The sequence below is a fragment of the Mytilus galloprovincialis genome, chromosome 2, assembly GCF_965363235.1.
Source record: "Mytilus galloprovincialis chromosome 2, xbMytGall1.hap1.1, whole genome shotgun sequence".
Taxonomy (NCBI): Eukaryota; Metazoa; Mollusca; class Bivalvia; order Mytilida; family Mytilidae; genus Mytilus; species Mytilus galloprovincialis.
In genome coordinates this window covers 56,000,647-56,022,592 of record NC_134839.1, presented here as the reverse complement: position 1 = coordinate 56,022,592, position 21,946 = coordinate 56,000,647, and the positions used below count along the sequence as shown (strand labels likewise).

General features: G+C 31.7%; 1 protein-coding gene across 1 annotated transcript; it reads right to left on the bottom strand.

Annotated features, from left to right (window-relative positions):
• Positions 1–1,006: 1,006 nt before the first annotated feature.
• On the bottom strand, positions 1,007–21,938 carry LOC143063897 (AP-3 complex subunit mu-2-like). Its single transcript, XM_076236335.1, has 13 exons — positions 21,807–21,938; positions 19,921–19,999; positions 18,737–18,842; positions 17,197–17,309; positions 13,039–13,163; positions 12,104–12,263; positions 11,528–11,641; positions 10,047–10,120; positions 6,349–6,454; positions 5,454–5,612; positions 4,690–4,740; positions 2,243–2,311; positions 1,007–1,345 (listed from the first exon to the last, which is right to left on the bottom strand). Exons 1-13 carry the CDS (start codon positions 21,839–21,841, stop codon positions 1,280–1,282), a joined length of 1,257 nt encoding a protein of 418 aa, XP_076092450.1. The 5' UTR covers positions 21,842–21,938; the 3' UTR covers positions 1,007–1,279.
• Positions 21,939–21,946: the final 8 nt, after the last annotated feature.

Below are 21,946 nucleotides of genomic sequence, written 5' to 3'. Positions count from 1 at the left end.
GTATTGCCATTCAATACTCACAGAATGCTTGTTTATAATGGAATATGGTAAAATAAAAGAAGGCCTCACTTCTAAAAATAAGGCAAATTCAGAAATATTTCCATTTTAAAGGAACATAACTCATAACATTTGGTTGAGGCTAAGTGAAGTTAAAATGGAATCAGTAAATTCTGCAAATTCTCCATTTATAGGAATTCATAACTTGAGAAAAGTATCCCTTCTTTATTCTAGGGTAAGCATTCTCTGTATGGAGATATCCTATGTCATGATGAAACATAGTTATTAAGTCTTGTCACCTGACCATGACCTCATTTTTGTGCTGTAATGACAAGGTTTTAACCTTAAGACCATGAAGATGACATGTAGTTCTCATCTATGTATTGATGTAAGAACCATATTTCCATTGACCTGATCACATGGCATTACCACCAATTGTATGCTCTTGTGGTAAGGTTGTGGTTTTTATTATGTCATCAACAACTGAATAACATGGCAACAATGTTTTGATTCTTGGTAAAAAAGGAAATGTTTTATGAATTTTCATATGAAATAGATATGCAGAGTAGCCTCCCATACACCACTGACTGAACTTTTATGACACCATATTCACTTAGGAAAAAATGGGTTGTCTCCCTTTCAAGACAGTTTGAGTTCTGATTCTAATTATTTGTGAGCTAATTTTTCATCAGATTATAGTAAAATAAAACTTAAGGTAAACCAAGTTAATTCCAGGTTAAAGTGTTTGGTCGAGGTAGTTTTTGAGGAAGTTAAAGTCCAATCTACTACTACTTCATTTACAATAATCACTGGTCTGTTAACACTGAAGACCTGTTTTGAACGGTTGAACCCCCTTTGGAGTATTGTGCATTAGACTACTAGGACTAGCAGTTTTCCTGCAGAAGGTCAGCAGATACTTCAATTTCCTCCACCAATAAATACTAGCTACCATGAAATAGCCAGCAATGCAAGAAAGTGGCAGTAAACATAACCAATCAAAACACATACATGTATCTTACTATATATTACTTTGAAATAGCAATTAACACATATTAATTTCCTGAATTCCTACATGTTACTTTCTTGATGTACAATGTATTTCTTAAGATGGAGATGAATGCATTATTCAGCTAGATTGACATTTAATTACATAATTTTCATTATAATGCTGTATGTCACATCACAATGAAATGAATCATTCAAGGCATCAAGAGATATTTTATATTGCACTTTTTTGTTCATAACACAATAAATAAAATTAAACTGCTATAAAGTTTTATGTTCAAGTCCTGATCTGGAATTTTCCAGCTTTGGTAATATATTTCACTCCTTTGAATGGTTTGTATTTCTGAAAAATAAAAATAAATATTAACATCAAAAACTTATTTAACCAATTGAACTTTAGTAGTATATATATTTTCCTCATGCTACTGAGTTTTAAGCAAGCAATAACTAATTTATTAAACAAAATTTTCAAATATATGTAAGCAAAAATCACTAAGATCAAAATTGATAAAGAGGGCATAATATACCCTCTTCACTTTTTCAAAGAATAAAGGTCCATAACTCCTCAATGTCATATCAGAAATTAATAAAAAAAAAAAGAAAAAAAGAGGTTATTTAAATAGATATAAGCCAGTCACCAAAGTTTCATGGAAATTGCTAAAAGCACTTTTAAGTATATTTCCAAAAACTAGAAAGTCACCCCTTTTTTTATGAGTACATTTTGTAAAATCCAATAACTCAAAATCATAAATTCTTAATTTTTAAAATTCCTAAGGGAGCATATGTCAATATAGTGAACAATGTACAAAAGTTTCTTGCAAATTGGTTTAAGTGTTTTTGAGTAATTTTTGACATGTTGAAGACGGACAGACAACTGTATTCCATATACTTACTTTTAAACAGGCCTATAAAAATAGTAGGTGAAAAATGTCATGTGATGTCGAGCAATCTGAGCAAGTTTGGTGGAATTCTGTTCAGTCTTTTTCTTTTTAAATCAAACACCTTTTTTTTCAAATTTGGGTCTATTAGTCCACGTAGTTTCAAACGATTTTTGTAATGTCTTCATGTTATTTGTGTTGTTGGGGTGCTATCCCAGTGATGAATACCCCACATCTCTTTTTGTTAATATTACAAAAAAAACTATTTATGATATGTGAAGGGTAGAAATTGGCGGAAGAGCTCTGACAAAATTAGCTTCAATAAATACATAGTAAACATACAAGATTAGTCTGTTACCTACCTCACCATACATATCTAACCTGTTGACCTTGACCCCAGAAATAGCCATCTGACTTATTGTAAAATGTAACTGAAATGAAAACACAAAAATATAGTAGAATTGATTTTAAAAATTAAATAATTATAAATTACCAAATTTTGGACACCCCCCTCTACATTTTATGCAATCATACATATATTGAAAAAACAATTCATAAGGATCCAAATACATGCAAAAATGAGTCATGTAGGAATTTTGCCTACTGAAGCAAGGCTTCCAAAAGTTTAGGCAATCTTTTTAACTTGACATATTCCTTTGCACCAGCAATCTTTTTTCTGGTCATAAATAAAGGCAACAGTAGTATACTGCTGGTCAAAATTCATAAATCGATTGAGAAAAAAAACAAATCTGGGTTACAAACTAAAACTGAGGGAAACACATCAAATATAAGAGGGGAACTACGACACAACAGAAACACAACATTAAAATGTAACACACACAGAAGCATTCTATAATATAACAATAGCCATTTTCCTGACTTGGTACAGGACATTTTAAGAAAAAAATGGTGGGTTGAACCTGGTTTTGTGGCATGCCAAACCTCCCGCTTTTATGGCAATGTTAAATATAACATTAAAATGATAACATTACATGACAGGGACTATAATACAAATAAATGGGAGAACACATAGGACAGAGAAATAAACGAATAAAAGCAACAGAAGGTACCAGGTTTAAAATACAAGTGACATCTGTAGTAATTACTCTTTAAAACAACCCCTTCTGTTTCATCCCCTTTTTGAAATGGAGGGTAATTAGTTGTCAGACAGATGACATTTTACTTGTTCACCTGATAGATAAACTTTTTTGTACCAGACATCAACCAATTTTTATGAAATTATTTCTCATGTTTTATTGGTTTGCATCTAAATAGTTTAGCAAGTAGGATTTTAATATGATACGATAATAAAATTAAAAAGGTTTTCAAGTTAACATCAACAGATAACATTGTTAATAGAAGTAGAAGTGTGAGGATGCACACAGGTGTGAAATTGAATATTTATCTGAAATCTTTTAAATTGATAAAAATATTACTTATACCTTTATCTAAATTGATCTCAAGTATTTACTCAAATAAAAAATGTGGAATGAACTATTTAAATGTAGCAATGTTTGACAAAAGTACACAGATTATATGTATGGTATTCAGTCTATGTTCATAGATTTATCACTATCAAGTCAATAGTGGTATTATAAAAATGTGTTTTTAAGAAAAAACTAGATGTGTCAAAGCGACACGAATGGCCCCGTCCCAAAAAGTTGAAAAATTTGCAATTTAAATATAAACACATGTAGACACAAACATGATGGTAGTCTCGCATATCAAAAATCAGCTTAAAATCTGGAGGTGTATAGGAAAAAAATCTGTATAACTGTGATTTTCAACAATTTCTCAAAGTCCAAAGCCCATAATTTCCGCAAAAAATTAGCGGAGCAGAACGAAACTTAAACTTGACCTGTAACTCATCATGGTTAACTCACATACCAAAAATCATCCCAATATCTGAAGGCGTTTAGAAAAAAAAGGGTGTATAACTGTGATTTTCAACAATTTCTCAAAGTCCAAAGCCCATAATTTCGTCAAAAATTAGCGGAGCAGAATGAACTTTCAACTTGATCTGTAACTCATCATGTAAACTCACATACCAAAATTCAGCCCAATATCTGAAGGCGTTTAGAAAAAAACTCCGTATAATGGTTTGTTGCAGAATGATGGAATGATGGAAAGACGGAATGACGGACAAGGGTAAAACTATATGGCACCGTCAACTTCTTTGCAGGGCCATTGTTGCGGAATGACGGACAAGGGTAAAACTAAATGGCACCGCATCTTCGTTGCGGGGCCATAAAAAAGTTTCTTATCAAATTTTTATCGCTTTAAAAAAGTGTTAAGCACTAACGTTATCCGCTGATGTTGAACACTCCAAAAGATGTACTGTCTATTACCACAACAAATTATGTGCAAGTTCATGTCAGTTCACAGAAATCGTATCAAAAACACCCCAATTTATCATTTTGATGACAGTCCTGTTCTTGATTCCTTAATCATAAACCTTTATTGAATGTGACCTTAGTTTTTTTATCATGATATCAATGTATGACTTTTTTATCTTGTACGCCACACACTTTCTAGTAGTAATGAATAATAATGTCAAGTTTAGCAACTGAGCTCAGTAAAAGTTAAGAGGGCAAATATTTTGCAACAGAAGGAAAAGTAGATTATCATAGGCCTTTAGCCAACCAATCAGTGAGGTTCTAAGAAATTAAAACAAAACATTCTTACATAACAAATTTTAATTAAATTCAGTATTGCCTTCATTGGTATTTGATAAGCAGGGACCACTGCCCTTTACTATTTTTAGGACAAAAGTAATTAGTAAAGTTCTATATTTATTTGACACACTTACATTTAATGTAGGATTACTCTCTGGAATGGTAGATCCTGTCTGTAAACTTATCTAAAATGCAAAAAAATTAACACATGTAAAGCAAAATACCATTGACATTGAAGAATCTTTTTTTTGTTGACATTTGATGCAAAATCTTTCTTTTCAAACTGGGTGACATTTTAACTATTGAAAAGCTTGAAAAGTCAGAACAAAAGAGTAATTTTCTTAATTTAAATATTCATTGTGATATTAATATCTGGGTTTTTTTTTGGTCCACTAATGGTTTATTTGATCAAAAAATGGAAGTACAATGTGTTATAACATGTTATTTAGCATAGCAATAACTTATTGTTATAGATAAAATTTCATCAAATTTAAAAGACAAGATGGTATGAATTTAATTTTCTTACAAAATTTGAGAGAAACATTTACCAGCACTCAGCTACAAATATTTCACTTTACCCCATTGAGAAAAAAGACCAACAAAATGTGTCATATTAAGAGTAACTGTAATTCAACACAGTTCTTCATTCTATATATTGTCTTGAATTTGAATGAAATATTTGCAACTGGAAGTTAAGCAACCAACAATCAATCAATATATTGTGTAAATATAAGTATATTAGTTTATAAACACCATATCTATCCTTATCTTTGAAAATTTTATTCCTTCTGTCAAGGGTTGAAAATTACATTGAAAAAGTACTCATTGTAAAAGTTCAGACAAGGTGTTATTACTTATATTTACTAATAAAAATATAGTAAATTCATAATATACATACATTTCCTTTGATATTTGGTAGTTTGGTAGTATCAATTCTTCCCACATCCCAAGTCATAATCTTTGACACAGGGTCAAATGTATATTTTCCTTGAGATGGTGTTAATGTCACATTTAATACTGCTTTAGGAAATGGTACTTCCATTGTAACATTTTCAATCTGAAAAAAAAAAAAAGTTTAAAAATTAATTTAACCTACATAAAATTAGAGTTGCTTTCTGTTTTGTTTATAATCAGTCCATGCCATACACTAATATTCATGTGAAAAATGACTTGTGAAACGGACCTACACAAACTTTAACATTGGTAGCCATCATATTTGTCAATATTAAACACATGGCTTACGCTCGGTAGAAAGTTATTGACAAATATAATGCCTAGTAGCTACCTATGTTAAAATGAGCATAAAGCATGGAAGGAAAGACTTATTTCCTAAGTCTACCAATGAGTTGGAGCTAGACATATTATATAGAAACCTGTATATTGTTGAAGACTGAAAGTTGCCCACTAAATGTCTTTTAGTTATTTGCGTTTTTCTGTTGCTGAATCAGTAACACATACTCAAAATCTTCATTTATCCATACACATAATAACAAATCCAATAATTTTCCCATGCCATGAAACTGGAATTTCTGACAGGTATAAAAGGATTTTTCACAGTATTAATGTGAATGCTGTATTATTCAAGGAATACATCTGGTGCAGGAAAATTGGTACCGTTAATGTTATTATTTCATGGATTTGGTGGGTACAGGCCAGGTGAGCCAGCAATTTAAATGTTTAACTAACTATAAATTTTACAGACTTTTGTAAAACCACAAAATCAAATATCCATGAAATAACCGTTTTTCATGAATCCAGGAAAATTTCCCATGAATCAACAGTATCTTACTTACAGTTTTGCCCATGTTTTGCTTTGGTCCTATTGTAACTTCAAATCTGCCTCCACTACCCTCTCTATACATAATGTTCTGTTTGACATATACTGGAATGGCTACCATACTACAATAATTATATTAGATGTATGTTTCATTATAATACTTTATTCTGATTGGCTAACTGTACATCACATGTTATTCCTTAAGTAATTACATTACTCATTCATGATAACACATGGTCCCACAATAAAGTGCACAGGTGAATTAAATAAAAAAAAAATATAAAATTCGTGTTTTCATGATCATAGCTAAATCAAAGTGCTGGAAAGCACCTCTGGAAAGTTTGCAAGTGTATATGTTATAGACGTGTATTATTTCAAATATGTATTTAATCAGTTTTGATTTTTCAAAACAAACCATTGTCTCCCAGCAATTTCCAAAAATCACTTTTTATGCCCCATTTATGAGCATTATGTTTTCTGGTTTGTGCGTCTGTTTGTCCGTCCGTCCTTTTGTCTGCCTGTCCCATTCAGGTAAAAGTTTTTGATAAAATTGAAGTCCAATCAACTTGAAACTTAGTACACATGTTTCCTATGATATGATCTTTATAATTTAAATGCCAAATTAGAGTTTTTACTCCATTACACTGAACATAGAAAATGATAGTGCAGATAGGGCATCCATGTACTGTGGACACATTCTTATTTTATATACATTGTATCTATACTTCTAAATCTAAAGACCGTTTTTTTATGTTCACCTGATCAATGTATAACGGAAGAAAGCTACAAGTCAAACTTATATATAAGGGTATATACATACTTGATAGGGTATACTGAAAATTTCACCCCTTTACATCTAGAATGGTAAAAGGGACGCCAACAAAATTCAAACTTAACTTGTGTTTTGTGGTTATAAGCATTGCGTATAAGTTTCATAAAATTTGGTTCAGGCAAACTTAAGTAAGAGAACAGAAATCAAGTTTGGGATGTATGGACAAGTAAGGGACGTACATACTTACAGAAAAAAAACAAAGGATAAAACTCAATATGGTGGGGGCATAACAAAAGTAGTATGACCTCAGGAATAAAAAGTTTATATGCACTAGATTCATACATGTTGACCTGAGGTGTTTATAACCCTGTAACACATTTAAGTTGCTGCTGTGTAATTTACCATTGAGGCAATGACATTTGACATTTTTGTTTTAAAATAGTTATCACAGGTACCAGGATTATAATTTAGTACGCCAGACGCGCGTTTCGTCTACATAAGACTCATCAGTGACTCTCATATCAAAACAGTTAAAAAGTCAAACAAGTACAAAGTTGAAGAGCATTGAGGACCCAAAATTCCAAAAAGTTGTACCAAATACGACTAAGGTAATCTACTCCTGGAATAAGAAAATCCTTAGGTTTTCGAAAAAATTCAAAGTTTTGTAAACAGGAAATGTATAAAAATGACCATATAATTTAAGTCATTTATTTTATATACGAGTAATCATTGCCTCTGTGTTAGGACTACACATTGTTAATTATAGGTCAATCTTAAAGAATCATACTGTCCCAGGAATAAGGTGTGAGGATAAAAAGTTCTGGACCCGCCACTGCATTGTTAAGAAAGTCATTTTGCTAGTACATGGACAAATGTTATTATATCATTTTAATCATTTCTACAGCACTTGTCTTTAGCTTGATCTCGGTCTTGATACACTGAACTAAAATATTCTAACTGTTAATTTTTTATTCTTTTTTGAATGTTTGGACAAACTGTTTCTTGTTCTATTCTTATGTGTTTCTTTTTCTATTTCTATTATTTTTTGTTTCTTTTTCTATTCTTATTTTTCTTATATGTCAGTGTTCTCCCAGGGCGTTTTAGCGTTGTGATACCGCGACGCTATATTTTCTTCTTGTGAGGCTATAATAATTACTGCGACGCTATAATTATTTTTAGGATGTTATTTTTCTTGTTTAGCCATGTCCTAAATTTTGAACTTTCATCTAATTATTGCTTATGATCATAAAAAATATATCACCTTTAATTGTAATCCCTTCAAGTCGGACAATAGAGGCAATTTAGAGTGATTAAATAGGTGATAATTGCCCTTTGGGTGATAACTGTTTGGATACGAATACCCCAAACTGTCACTTGTGACATGATTATACCATGTGGTCAGCAATCGCAAATTTCGACAAGAGAAAATCATAAAAAAAAAATCAAAATATATGTTTGAATAAATTAAAATTCAAAGAAACAAACAATTTTTTTAGTTTATGTTTCATCCATTTAATGTATTAAAAATGCCATATTCATTCCCAATCTCTTGTCAAACATTGTTTATTTTCGTATTTTTCATTGCTTTCAGTGGCCATTTAATATTTTAGTGTAAACTACTGATCGGAACCAGACCAGATATGAAAAAAATCTGTATTTTACGATAATAACTACATATGCACAATGCCACAGTAGACAGAAAACAATGATACATAAAGAGAAAACTAAGCATTAACACTATTTGTTAGATAACTTTGTTAAAAATAGTTAACATTTTGATAAAAAGAAACAAGTGGGACTAGTTCACTGAGTACCATGAACCAATATATTTCATAGACATGAGAAAGAAAAAGTTTTAAACTTTTTTAATTTAAATTTAATTGATATATGCTACTTTCTCTTCCTTTTTTTTTTTATAAGAACAAGTGTTTTTTCCTACATATTTAGTGCAATCGAATCTATACAGGTTGCACTATAATAAAAAAACTCATAGACAAACCATTCATTCATTTAGCTGGGTAGGTAGGGTAACTGGAACCCAGATATATATTTTTATTAGGCCCAAGAGAAAAAAAATAATTCTGGAACTATAAATGAATATAGAAAACATAAACTGAAAATATTGTTATCATGGTTACAGTTTAATTGTATTCTCAGTTATGTATTCAATAATATAGACACAAAGAATAGGGTGGAATAGAATATTTTATTCACCAAATAAGGGCCTATAGCATACAAACAGTATGATACATTTTGTAATAAACAATAATGTATATAACATAAAGGAAACGGAGCATTGCCATGACGCGACAAATTACATTGAAAAAAAAAATACAATTTATTTTTTTTACGCCAAATGTGATGCTATCCAAAATTTCTGGGGAGAACACTGTATGTTTCCTTTTCTATTCTTATTTGAATGTTTGGACAAACTGTTTTACATATTTACACCAAACTCAATCACAAGAACACACAAAATCTTGTTGTTAAGACATACAATAATCACGAGTTAGACTGTAGCTTAAATCATTTATATATTATGCGATTTACAATTCAGCACATTTTAAAAGAGCTTTTCATAAAATTTGTTTTAATTTAGATTTAAATTTCACTTGCAAAAAGAGTGTTGGCTGACTTATTTATATTATCATATATATATATAATATGCTATCTAAAGTTTATGAAAAGCTTTTTCATCATATGCTGAAAATAACTGGTTCAGGAGAACTCTGAATCTATTGTAAAATCTCATAAAGTAAATTGTATAAGAAGGCAATATTGATTTGCATACATCATAAATAATTCAATAACCTAGATAAAATTCAGCACAAACTGACCCTTTCAAAAAAAAAAAATTAATACTATAATAGGGTGGGAATTGGAAAACCCCACTTGACAATTAACAGTTATAAATCACTTTTTAGAAAAATGTGTTAACTTACTTATTAGCACCTATATGATATGATATTAATCTAAAGTTGCCATCAGGGGGTACAAATGATAGTACTTTATCACTCTGAAAATAGAAATACAATGTCATAAGTTCAACTGTTAAATATAAGATTTGACATCTGATTTAATTAATAAGAAAGTCAAATATATAACATGACCAATACAGAGTCTGGACAACTTATTGAGGTCACATGTATACTGGTGCATAATTGATCATTCCTAGGCCAAAATTTAGGTCTTTCACTTCAAAAGGAGCCAAGAAAGGTATGAAAAACTAGATGTGTCAAAGCGACACGAATGGCCCGGTCCCAAAAACTTGAAAAATCTGCAATTTCAATTATCACATGTGGACACAAACATGATGGTAGTCTCACATATCAAAAATCAGCTCAAAATCTGAAGGGGTATAGAAAAAAAATCCGTATAACTATGATTTTCAATAATTTATCAAAGTACAAAGCCTGTAATTTCAGCAAAAATTAGCAAAGTGGAACAAAACTTATACTTGATCTGTAACTCATCATGGTTAACTCACATACCAAAAATCAGCCCAATATCTGAAGGCGTTTAGAAAAATCCGTATAACTATGATTTTCAATAATTTATCAAAGTCCAAAGCCTGTAATTTCAGCAAAAATTAGCAAAGTGGAACAAAACTTATACTTGATCTGTAACTCATCATGGTTAACTCACATATCAAAAATCAGCCCAATATCTGAAGGCATTTAGAAAAAAATTCCATATAATGGTTTTCGGAATATCGGAATTACCGAATTTCGGACAAGGGTAAAACTATATGGTAGATAACTTTGTTGCGGGCCATAAAAATCCTTGTACAATGAGTGTTGTCAAATTTCAAACTACAAAAATGTATTGGCAAACAGTTATTGGCTATATAGCAGATGTAATAATTGCTTACTCACAACATCTCAACATTAACAAGCTGCAGACCAAAAATGTTTTTCATTCTCTTTGTTAGAAGCCAAGGAAACTTTCGGAAAAGTTCTCTTTTGGAATGACAGAATTGTTCAGTTACTAGACCTTTTTCAACCTTAGGTTACACAGGTTAAAATAAAAGAAGTGGTATGATTGACCAAAATACAAGCCTCCACCAGAGACCAAATAATAGAGGTTCATGCCTTTCCTAAAGTCAACCCTGTTTCCTGCACTCTAGTATTTATTCATACATGACTTTCAAAATTTGGGTTTGTGTGTTTCTGATGATGGTATATCCAGAAAAGCTCTTCATATGAACCAAACTTATTAAATGTTATTTCTATTTTGAAGCAATCTTTTTTTTACCTTCAAATTTTTGGAGTTTTCATAAACTCAAGGAAAATATATAAATCAGTGTATATGTGAGATAACTTGCAAATTCATTTGTGTACAGATAATCCTTTTTTTTAATCATTGTTTTATTCTGAACTATGCATTTTTAATTGAACCAAGAAATCTTTTGAAAATAACATACTTCCCATCTTTTGTACCGTACACATGGATGAAAACTGACATCATCTAATAATCGTGGGTTGATGAATGAGAGGGTCAAATCTGGCATACCACTCAATTTGATCATGCAGTCAATCTGAAAATATATACAATAAGATTGCTACACTGTAGACTTATGTTCCTTGTCACATTAAATGTCTGTTATAGTATTGATAACTGGCTTTAATCTTTTGTTTGTTCGTTTCCACAAAATCTGCAAAAAACTACACATTTTCTGCAAGTATGAACAAGACTTACATAATTTCTATTAGTTTGTGCTTGGGATATATTATATTGACAATTTCTAATTATTTTGAGAAAAAAAAAACAAGAAAAATTTATAAAAAAAAATTTGGAGGGGGGGGAGGCAATAATATTTTTAGTGTCAGCAATTAATCAAAGGGTTGGGACAGTCTGGAAGCAAACAAATCATTCTGCCATAAGTCATTAAGAGAAAATGACTGAAGCTTTATAATTAAAAACTCTTCAATCAATAGCTTCTATATCATGAAAATATTTTAAAGTACACTATATAATAAACTGATCAAGTGATACTTACATAGCCTTGTATTTCAGCGATTACTGTTGATCCCGATTTGTCTAAAATACAATCTATCTCTTCAATCACATCAAAGTAAGCTTCATTATTTGCATATTTGACTCCTGTTCTTCTCCATGGAACATTAGATAACTGACCTGTTGGTAGTATTCCACTGACCCTGTCAAAAGTCAATCATATCTTTCAAATATGACTCTGACTTATATTCATACTAGCAATTTTAGAATTTAATTTATTTTCACTTTAAACCTCAAGTATAAACAAATGCCATTCCTTGTCACTTTTTGAATGACAGTCAGGATGACACTTTTAAGCATACTTTTTTCATCCTGTAAATTTTAATCTACCTTAAACCTGAACCGCAAACTAATTAGTGACTGCTTCTGTATATTTTGTGAAACTTGTATATTTGTTGATGGCATGCTAAAGTACATGTATTTGCATGAAAGAACAAAACCTTTTAAAAACATTTACTTGGTTCTTACATGCACTTTATATTTCCAATTCCATAATTGTCAAATTTTGAACCTATAAAAATGTATGCCATTTTTGTTCTTCAAATCTCAGTTAATACAATTTTAAAAGAACCCTACAGCTCCTATTTCACACATATAAATCATTCTAATGCAATATTTACACACGTTTGTCATACTTGAGACATCTTATGAAAAAGATATGCTCTTTGCACATCTCAACTTATGTTGTAAAAATTGATTCTGTCATTGAATTTTAAGCATTTTTACTTAAAAATAAAGGATAATTTGAAACATCTTGAAGTTTCTTCGAAAATATAATGTCTTGTCACGCTTCATGTTGTTGGAGGCTCCTCAATATTTCCCTAATTTCAAAAATACTGCATAATTTTTGTAGACAAAAGACTGATCTTATACCTGTGACTATCATACAATGGAAGTCCAGAAATAATGTTGTCTTACCCTGTATTTTTACCAGTAACTGTATCAGCAATTGTACGTAACAAATTCGGAGGTTTTATAAGTTCTTTCAGTATATTTGATTCTACAGCCAGAGGGAAACCATTATCTAACATCTCATCCAGTAACTGTAAAAATGTATCATATAGAAGCTATCAGTCATTGTCACTACAAGCACAACAGTCAGTCCTTGTCACTACATGTATAAGCACAACAGTCAGTCCTTGTCACTACAAGCACAACAGTCAGTCCTTGTCACTATAAGCACAACAGTCAGTCCTTGTCACTACAAGCACAACAGTCAGTCCTTGTCAATACAAGCACAACAGTCAGTCCTTGTCAATACAAGCACAACAGTCAGTCCTTGTCACTACAAACACAACAGTCAGTCCTTGTCACTACAAGGACTAACAGTTCATAACTATGGATTCATATTTATTAAATTTTATGTATTGCATCCTAGTATTCATGAAGTATTCAACAAGAAGCAAATTTCCATTGGCTTGTATGCAGGATTTGTTTAAACCAGGGATCTCCATGGATGAAAATTGAACGATGGAGGAACTTTCACCATTACAAACTGTGTCTACGCTGTACAGTGTAGCGCGATCGGAAGTATTTTATCCCTCCATACAAGGAATGGGGAACATGCTAATTCATTGCTTATCTATAATACTAAAATTACGAGGTCCAATTTGTCAGCCGTCATCGGGTAAAAACGACAAATCAAAGAATTCAACTCTATATAGAACTAATATAGGACAATGGTGTAGATTAAAAATTACACCACCCCAGACCCTTTTGTTTTCCACATAATTAATATTGCCAATAATTAACAAGTTCCGGGTCGAATCCGATACCGATACCAATAGTATATTCACCTGTTAGCTATTACCTTATCTGTACGTTCCGCATTTGACAGGCGCACCACCAAACGGTGTATTTAGGATTTGTTATATACACGGGTCATAATCAAAGGGCTGACACTACTAAATTCAATCATTGTCAAATTGTTCCCTATTGTAGTTTTATTCAGCAATCAGCAAGACTTTCTAAGATAACTAATATAGGACAATGCTGTTGATTAAAAAATACTCCAATCCTGGATAGCCAAGACCTTTTGTTTTCCAAATAATTAACATTAATTTACCAATAATTGATAAGTTCCAGATCGACGGGTTCAAACAGCAAAATTTAAAAGCAGAGAAAACTCTGTATCTTATAATCGACATGACTTTATCAGATGATAATACCAATTACTAAAATAAGGCTTAGGCATAGTTATAAACTTTAATTCAGTCACGGACCCGCGATATCACGGGTGTGTACTTGTATAAATTATATTTATTTGAATTTTCATTATAGAATTAGAAGTATCAATATTTTCATTTATTGCCGTTTTTAACCATTCAAATGCCAAGTCTTCATGGTCCCCCCTTAGTCGAGAATGACCAAAAGCTGTCATGAAGGTCCCCATGTAGATTTCTTGTATTTTTGGTAATTGTTATGGGGGTTAAAAATCATATGATGTGGAGCTTATTTTTCATGGACACTGTCAAATTCAGAACCCATTACCGGTATGGCTGATTTGCAGCAACAACAAAACGATTCGTACGGGTTATGTAAAAGGTTAAAGAGATTTGTAAAGCAAACGTTGACAAATGAAAAGGTTTTTAATGACTTTATCTGGCAAATTGATGCTGTGCAAAATGCATCTTTCGAGTCTGAATAGAAACCGGAAACACGGATGTATCAATTTGATTATAATATACGAAAGGAATTCGGAATTACGATACGATATTTCTTTACAGGAAATATTTAAGTTTTTACTTTTAAACTTTTAAAGTAATTCTAAATTATCGTTACAGCACTACTCGAGTTATTTGCGATGAAATAATATTTACTGTTTTGCGTCTTATTTTGTACTTCTTAAAAAAGGGGGATGCTGATTGCGTAAGTCAAAATAAAGCATGTGTTCGACTTGTTAAACTGTTTTCTTTGTAACTGGATTATCAATTTATTTATTTAATCTAAATTATCATAATCATTTGCTGAAACTTAGTTGATTAATTCGACAAATGGATCGTCTATCCTCAGATAGAATTCTCCTGTCTGGTTTGTTGATCTACCTGTACAAACCAGAGGTACAAGTGATTAGCGATCTTAATCCGGATATCCCTCAGGCGTTAGAACTGTATTGGACTATAACATAAAAAGCCTAAGGGTTATGCAATTACATTGTACATGCATTTGATTATAATTGATAAAAAAATGGCGTCGGGCTACAAAAAAACGATGAAGTTTTGAACGATTGCGGAAGACAATTTAACGATGGCGCAAGACAATTTGACGATGGCGCGAGTCATTTGATGATGGCGCAAGACATTTGAACGATGGCGGAACGCCATCGTTAAACAGGCCATGGAGATCCCTGTAAACCCTAAAATCAAGTATCCAAGAAAAAACTTTCCTCAATCAGCCAAATTATATACAACACGAGGTTTTTAATCATTTATATTTATAGAGTTCCATATACATTGATATAGTGAAGCATTAAACTTTCCTCAATCAGCCAAATTATATACAACACGAGGTTTTTAATCATTTATATTTATAGAGTTCCATATACATTGATATAGTAAAGCATTAAACTTTCCTCAATCAGCCAAATTATATACAACACGAGGTTTTTAATCATTTATATTTATAGAGTTCCATATACATTGATATAGTAAAGCATTAAACTTTCCTCAATCAGCCAAATTATATACAACACGAGGTTTCTAATCATTTATATTTATAGAGTTCCATATACATTGATATAGTGAAGCATTAAACTTTCCCTATTTTTTATATACAATTGTGCTTAATTTCATTGGTCTCAAACTGATACTTTTGGAGTTTTTGTGTTTACAAAAATTGTTGACAGACAAACAGACAAAGACATTTGGCATGGATGCGAGGTTCTAATAATTACTGCCAAGAATTATAAACAAGAGGCTCTCAAGAGCCTGAATCGCTCACCTGGTAAACAATGCCTTATTGAACATATTGAACCATGCCAGGCAAACATGTACAGCTAACAATTCTTCAATATTACAAATATATATGACTTACTGTTTATAAATAAAGAAAATGAGACCAAAACACAAACACTTAAAACTTAGCAATGTACTGTGAAAATGAGGTCAAGTTCAAATAAAACCTGCGTAACCGACATATAGATCATAAAATATTTTCATACACCAAATATAGTTGACCTAATGCATAAAGTATTAAAAAAATTGTGAAAAAATTGTCATTAAAGGACAATAACCCCTTAAGGGGTCAATTGACAATTTTGGTCATATTTAACTTATTTGTAGATCTTACTTTGCTGATCATTTTTGCTGTTTACAGTTTATCTTTATCTATAATGATATTCAAGATAATGACCAAAAACTGCAAAATTTCCTTAAAATTACCAATTAAGTGGCAGCAACCCAACAATGGTTTGTTTGATTCATCTGAAAATTTCTGGGCTGATAGATCTTGACCTAATGAACATTTTTACCCCATGTCAGATTTGCTCTAAATGCTTCCGTTTTTGAGATATAAGCCAAAAACTGCATTTGACCCCTATGTTCTATTTTAAGTAACGGCGGCCATGTTTTTTGACGGATCAAAAATCGAAGCACACACTTTGTGCAGGATAATCTAAGGAACAATCATTTTAAGTTTCATTCAAATCCATTCAGTAGTTTCAGAGGAGAAGATGTTTGAAAAATTGTTAACGACGACGACGACGACGACGGACGCCAAGTGATGAGAAAAGCTCACATGGCCTTTTAGGCCAGGTGAGCTAAAAAACTGAATCCTGTTTTGTGATTTATTAGAAAAAACAGGTTGTGGTATATATCAATGTATATGAGTGCCAATGAGACAACAGTCCATCAAAGTCACAATGCAAAAAAAGTAAACAATTATAGGTCAAAGTATGACCTTCAACACAGAGCCTTGGCTCATACCAAACAGCAAGCCATAACAGGCCTATAATGACCAGTGTAAAACAATTCAAACAGGAAAACCATTGGTAAAATGTTAATAATATGGTAACTGTTAATACTGTCGAGCAGGAATGAACATAAGAAGAAAGACTCAAAAAGAAAACAGATCTCTTACCTCATATACTATTACATAATGTTCTTTCAATGTAGATTCTGAACAGTCATTGAAATAGTCTTCTAACGTATCACAAATCCTGTGTAAAAACTCAACAACAAATGTTGGTGGTACTAAAAAAGAAAATAAACATATGCAGCTATCTTTTTTTTAAGTTGAAATATGGACAAATAAAAGTCCTCTTCATTTGCTAAAACGTTTTGTTTTTTGCTGTGCATATATACAATGTACAGATTATGTGTCATGGATGGATACTCTTTTCTATAAGATATCTCTGAATTTACTTTCAACTTTATACAGAATTAATTGTTATGATATCTTATTTTGTTGTTATTCTGAATAGCAGGTAGCTGGGTCTTTGTCTTCTTTAATAATTATCTGAACAGACTTATCAAGGGTCCAGTGAATTATAATATTCAATACTTAATAGTATTATTACCTGTAAACCATTCTGTCAAGATTTAGTAAGGGACGACATCAAAAGATCGATGTAGGATAAAAAACTTAAATCAAATAGTTTGGGGGTGGGGGGGTTAAAATTCTGCAAGTTTTGTTCAGTGAAAAAACTACGTGAATTAAGTTTTTTATCCTACATTGAACTTTTGATGTCGTCCCTAACTACTCACTAAAATATTTCATTGTATAACTTTCTGATCAAAAAGGTTTGGAATAATCTTGCATTTTTGGTAAAGTAAAAACTATTAATAGATCTGACAGGGAAAAACAAGTCTTCATATTAAATACAACAAGAATGTGTCCATAGTACACGGATGCCCCACTCGTACTATAATTTTCTATGTTCAGTGGACCGTGAAATTGGGGTCAAATCTTTAATTTGGAATTAAAATTAGAAAGATCGTATCATAGGGAACATGTGTACTAAGTTCCAAGTTGATGTAACTTTAACTTCATCAAAAACAAACTTGACCAAAAACTTTAACCTGAACTTCGCACTATCATTTTCTATGTTCAGTGGACCATGAAATAGGGGTCAAAACTATAATTTTGCATTAAAATTAGAAAGATCATATCATGGGGAACATGTGTACTAAGTTTCAAGTTGATTAGACTTCAACTTCATCAAAAACTACCTTGACCAAAAACTTTAACCTGAAGCGAACGGACGAAGGGAGGCACAGACCAAAAAAACATAATGCCCCTCTTCTATCGTAGGTGGGGCATAAAAAGAAACTGTGGTATGATTGCAAATGCCAAATTAACAAGTATCATACGGTACTCAATGTCAAGTAAAGAAAACCTAAAAAAAAACATTTTTAATCTTGAATTGTATCTAAAAGTTAATTGTCAAAAAAATCCAATAATCAGTAAAAGATATAAAAATGAAAATGAATGTTTTTTTTTTAATTTTGATCTTTTGGTCATAAAAAACTTCTGCAAGAATTTCATAAATGTCTGACAAATCAATTGATGTCTGAATAACAACCTGAATGTTAATAGCAACAGAATTTATAATCACTATGTTTTGCTTTCATGAAATAAATGCAGCAAGCTAAAAAAAACAACTTTAAATTACATGTACCTTCTGTGGTTACCACAGCAACAAAGTACAATTGGTTCCTGTAGATGTTTATCAGATAATGGTGAGGTGTAGGAATAACTGGAGGAACATCATCTGCAGATACAGCCTATAACCAAAAATTATAGACATGCAAACAAAAACAAAAACCACGAAAACCAGCACATGTCATGTATGAGGAAAATCTTTTCAACCACAATCATTTTTATTTCACCTGACAACCTCAGCCTCAGAACAGGTAAATGTGTATACATACATGATTTCTGTCTTGCACAAGCATGACAAGTATGTTGAGAACTCCAAACTTTGAATTTTATTATTCTATTATTTTGTTAAATTACTTGTTATTTGCAAGTTACATGCATGTAACTTGGCATTGCACAAGGTCATGTTTTGCTCTGGCGGTTTATGACGTCTTTACACTAAATCCATTGGATGTTGGATGTGTACGGATTGATAGTTTAGTCTTAGTTGCATGATTTTTTTATTAGTTGTTAGTGGCTTTGAACTAGCTGTCAGATAACTGCGAGTACTCTCAGATCTATTCATTGTGTCTTTTTGTGTCGGGATGTATAAGTACCGTACCGGGCCACGTCCACTTGTATTTTTGTCCATCTGATGAGTTAAGCCTTTTTCAACTGATTTTTATAGTTCGTTCTTATGTTGTACTGTTATACCACTGTCCCAGGTTAGGGGGAGGGTTGGGATCCCACTAACATGTTTAACCCCGCCACATTATTTATGTATGTGCCTGTCCCAAGTCAGGAGCCTGTAATTCAGTGGTTGTCGTTTGTTTATGTGTTACATATTTGTTTTTCGTTCATTTTTTTTACATAAATAAGGCCGTTAGTTTTCTCGTTTGAATTGTTTTACATTGTCTTATCGGGGCCTTTTATAGCTGACTATGCGGTATGGGCTTTGCTCATTGTTGAAGGCTGTACGGTGACCTATAGTTGTTAATGTCTGTGTCATTTTGGTCTTTTGTGGATAGTTGTCTCATTGGCAATCATACCACATCTTCTTTTTTATATGACATGTAAGTCTAGAAACCAGATAAAATATGCTATTACAATCCTATAAGAAAAATAATTTGTATTTGTTTGAGAAAAAAAGAAAACAACAGTTTGCAGACAATTTTTCCATCAAGCATGTCAAGTAGCCATACTTTTTTTTTTTTAATTTCTTACCTTGCTTTGGACTTCAAAAAAGTAATCACATATAGATTTATGTATTACACTTTTCCAATGTTTTTCCATAAATACATCACTGAAAATAAATCAAAACGAGAATCATTGAAAATATCACTCAAAGTTAGCATCATATCTGTTTCTATTGAGACTTTCTTCAAAAGTTTAATAAAACATATAAAATTGTAAAAAAATATTCATTATTTTCATCAGGCATGTCAGGAGTACCCAAATTACCAAGTTGAATTTGAACACACCAGTGCAACTCGCATATACATTGTAAGTACTTGATTTCACATCATTTCGGTCATGAAACAGTTCGACCTTATGTAGTTTCAGTTAGACACCCACACCAGTCTGGCATTGGTCATTTGGGTCCATTATTTCCTTTTTTCTAATGTTCTGTTAATGTTTTGATAAAAAAAACACTATAGGTAATTTTTTCTGTATATGTGATATAGAATTTTTTGTTTAATAAAGGTAAGTATGAACAGAAACATATATTTGATATACTGTTCCCAGGTACATGTATGAAGCAGAAGAATGAAAATGTTACAGTCAGCATTTCAAGGCCTTTTATATCTGACTATGCGGTATGGGTTTTGCTCATTGTTGAAGGGCGTACCGTGACCTTAATTGTATAGTTAACTTCTATGTCATTTTTATCTCCTGTGGAGAGTTTTTTCATTTGCAATCAAACCACATCTTCTCATTTGTATAAGCTTGTGCTCAGCTTGGGACTGTTCAGCACTCTTTATAACCATTAGTTTGTTTTGAAACGTGAACAATTGCAACTTTAAAGGTTTACATAGTGTACTTATTATCATACTGACCATAGGCACTCGTCTCAGAATTTTTTCTTTTTCTTATATACATTTGTACCTTTATATAACACAAGGTACTTCACTCGCGATTTAGAAAAATGTAAGCCAGGGGCGAAATTCTGTTATATGCCGATTTCTTGGCTGTCAACCCCACTAAAACTTGTTATGTCGTAAATCAAAATTGATTTATCTTCACAATGGTGTATATCATGTCAGAATCATCCGTAGGAATCCTACCCAAGTATGTCAATCATAATTATTTTGTCTACCAACGCCAAATTGGAAACACAGAACTCGCAGTAAATGATTATTAAATCATAAAAATTGTTTCAGAAAACTGTTAGTTTTTGTCTGAAAAGAACTTATCACCCAGTTAGTAAAATTTTATCAGATACCATGAAAAAATATCTAACAAATGTTATTTGAGGTATGTCTCCAAGTTTAATAAGTTACAAATTTCCTTTTTTTAGACACAAATTTTCTCATGATGTCAATGTCATTCAGACTCTCTCTTGACTTTACGTATAAAATGAAACAAGATCTGACAGATAACTCTGAGAATCATTTAGACTTTCCCATAAAATTGACCAATGATTACGAAAACCGAGATACATAAAGAGACCTGACATGTTTATTTCAAATCTATCGTCTGGAGACTAAATAATTATGATTGACATACTTGGGTAGGATTGCTACAGATGATTCTAACACCAAAAGTAGATGTGTTATACACCATTGTGAAGATAAATCAATTTAGATTTACGACTACCAAGTTTAAATTGGGTTGACAGCCGAGAAGTCAGCATTTAACAGAATTTCGCCACCGGCTGACATTTTTCTAAATCGCAAGTTAAGTATCTTGTGTTATATAAAGGTATATAAGAGAGAAAAAATATTCTGAGACAGGTGCCTGTGATACTGACTATAAAAATATATCAAAGACAAAATTTAATTATTGGCATGTTGGCACTCTGATGAACTTTGACAACCTGTCTGTTCTGAATTCTGTTTATGAATACAATAAGAAAATAGGTTTCGTTTTGCTATCTGAGAAAAAAATACCCGCTGTTGTTGATGATAAAAAGGCTGTGTATCATTTTGTTTGTCAGGTGATGAAGAAGAAAAAAGGGGTTGACAGCAAAACAGGAAGTTGATTCGTTAAAACACCAAGATAAATGTCGTATCGACAGTGATTAATTTCC

What these genes read in the sequence shown, in the direction of transcription:
- LOC143063897 (XM_076236335.1), bottom strand. Translation starts at nt 21,841, where the DNA reads ATGATACACAGCCTTTTTATCATCAACAACAGCGG. An exon ending in TTTATCATCAACAACAGCGG is followed by an intron (nt 20,000 to 21,806) that starts GTATTTTTTTCT and finishes ATTTATTTTCAG; the next exon opens with TGATGTATTTATGGAAAAAC. An exon ending in TACGGTACAAAAGATGGGAA is followed by an intron (nt 10,121 to 11,527) that starts GTATGTTATTTT and finishes TTCTATTTTCAG; the next exon opens with AGTGATAAAGTACTATCATT.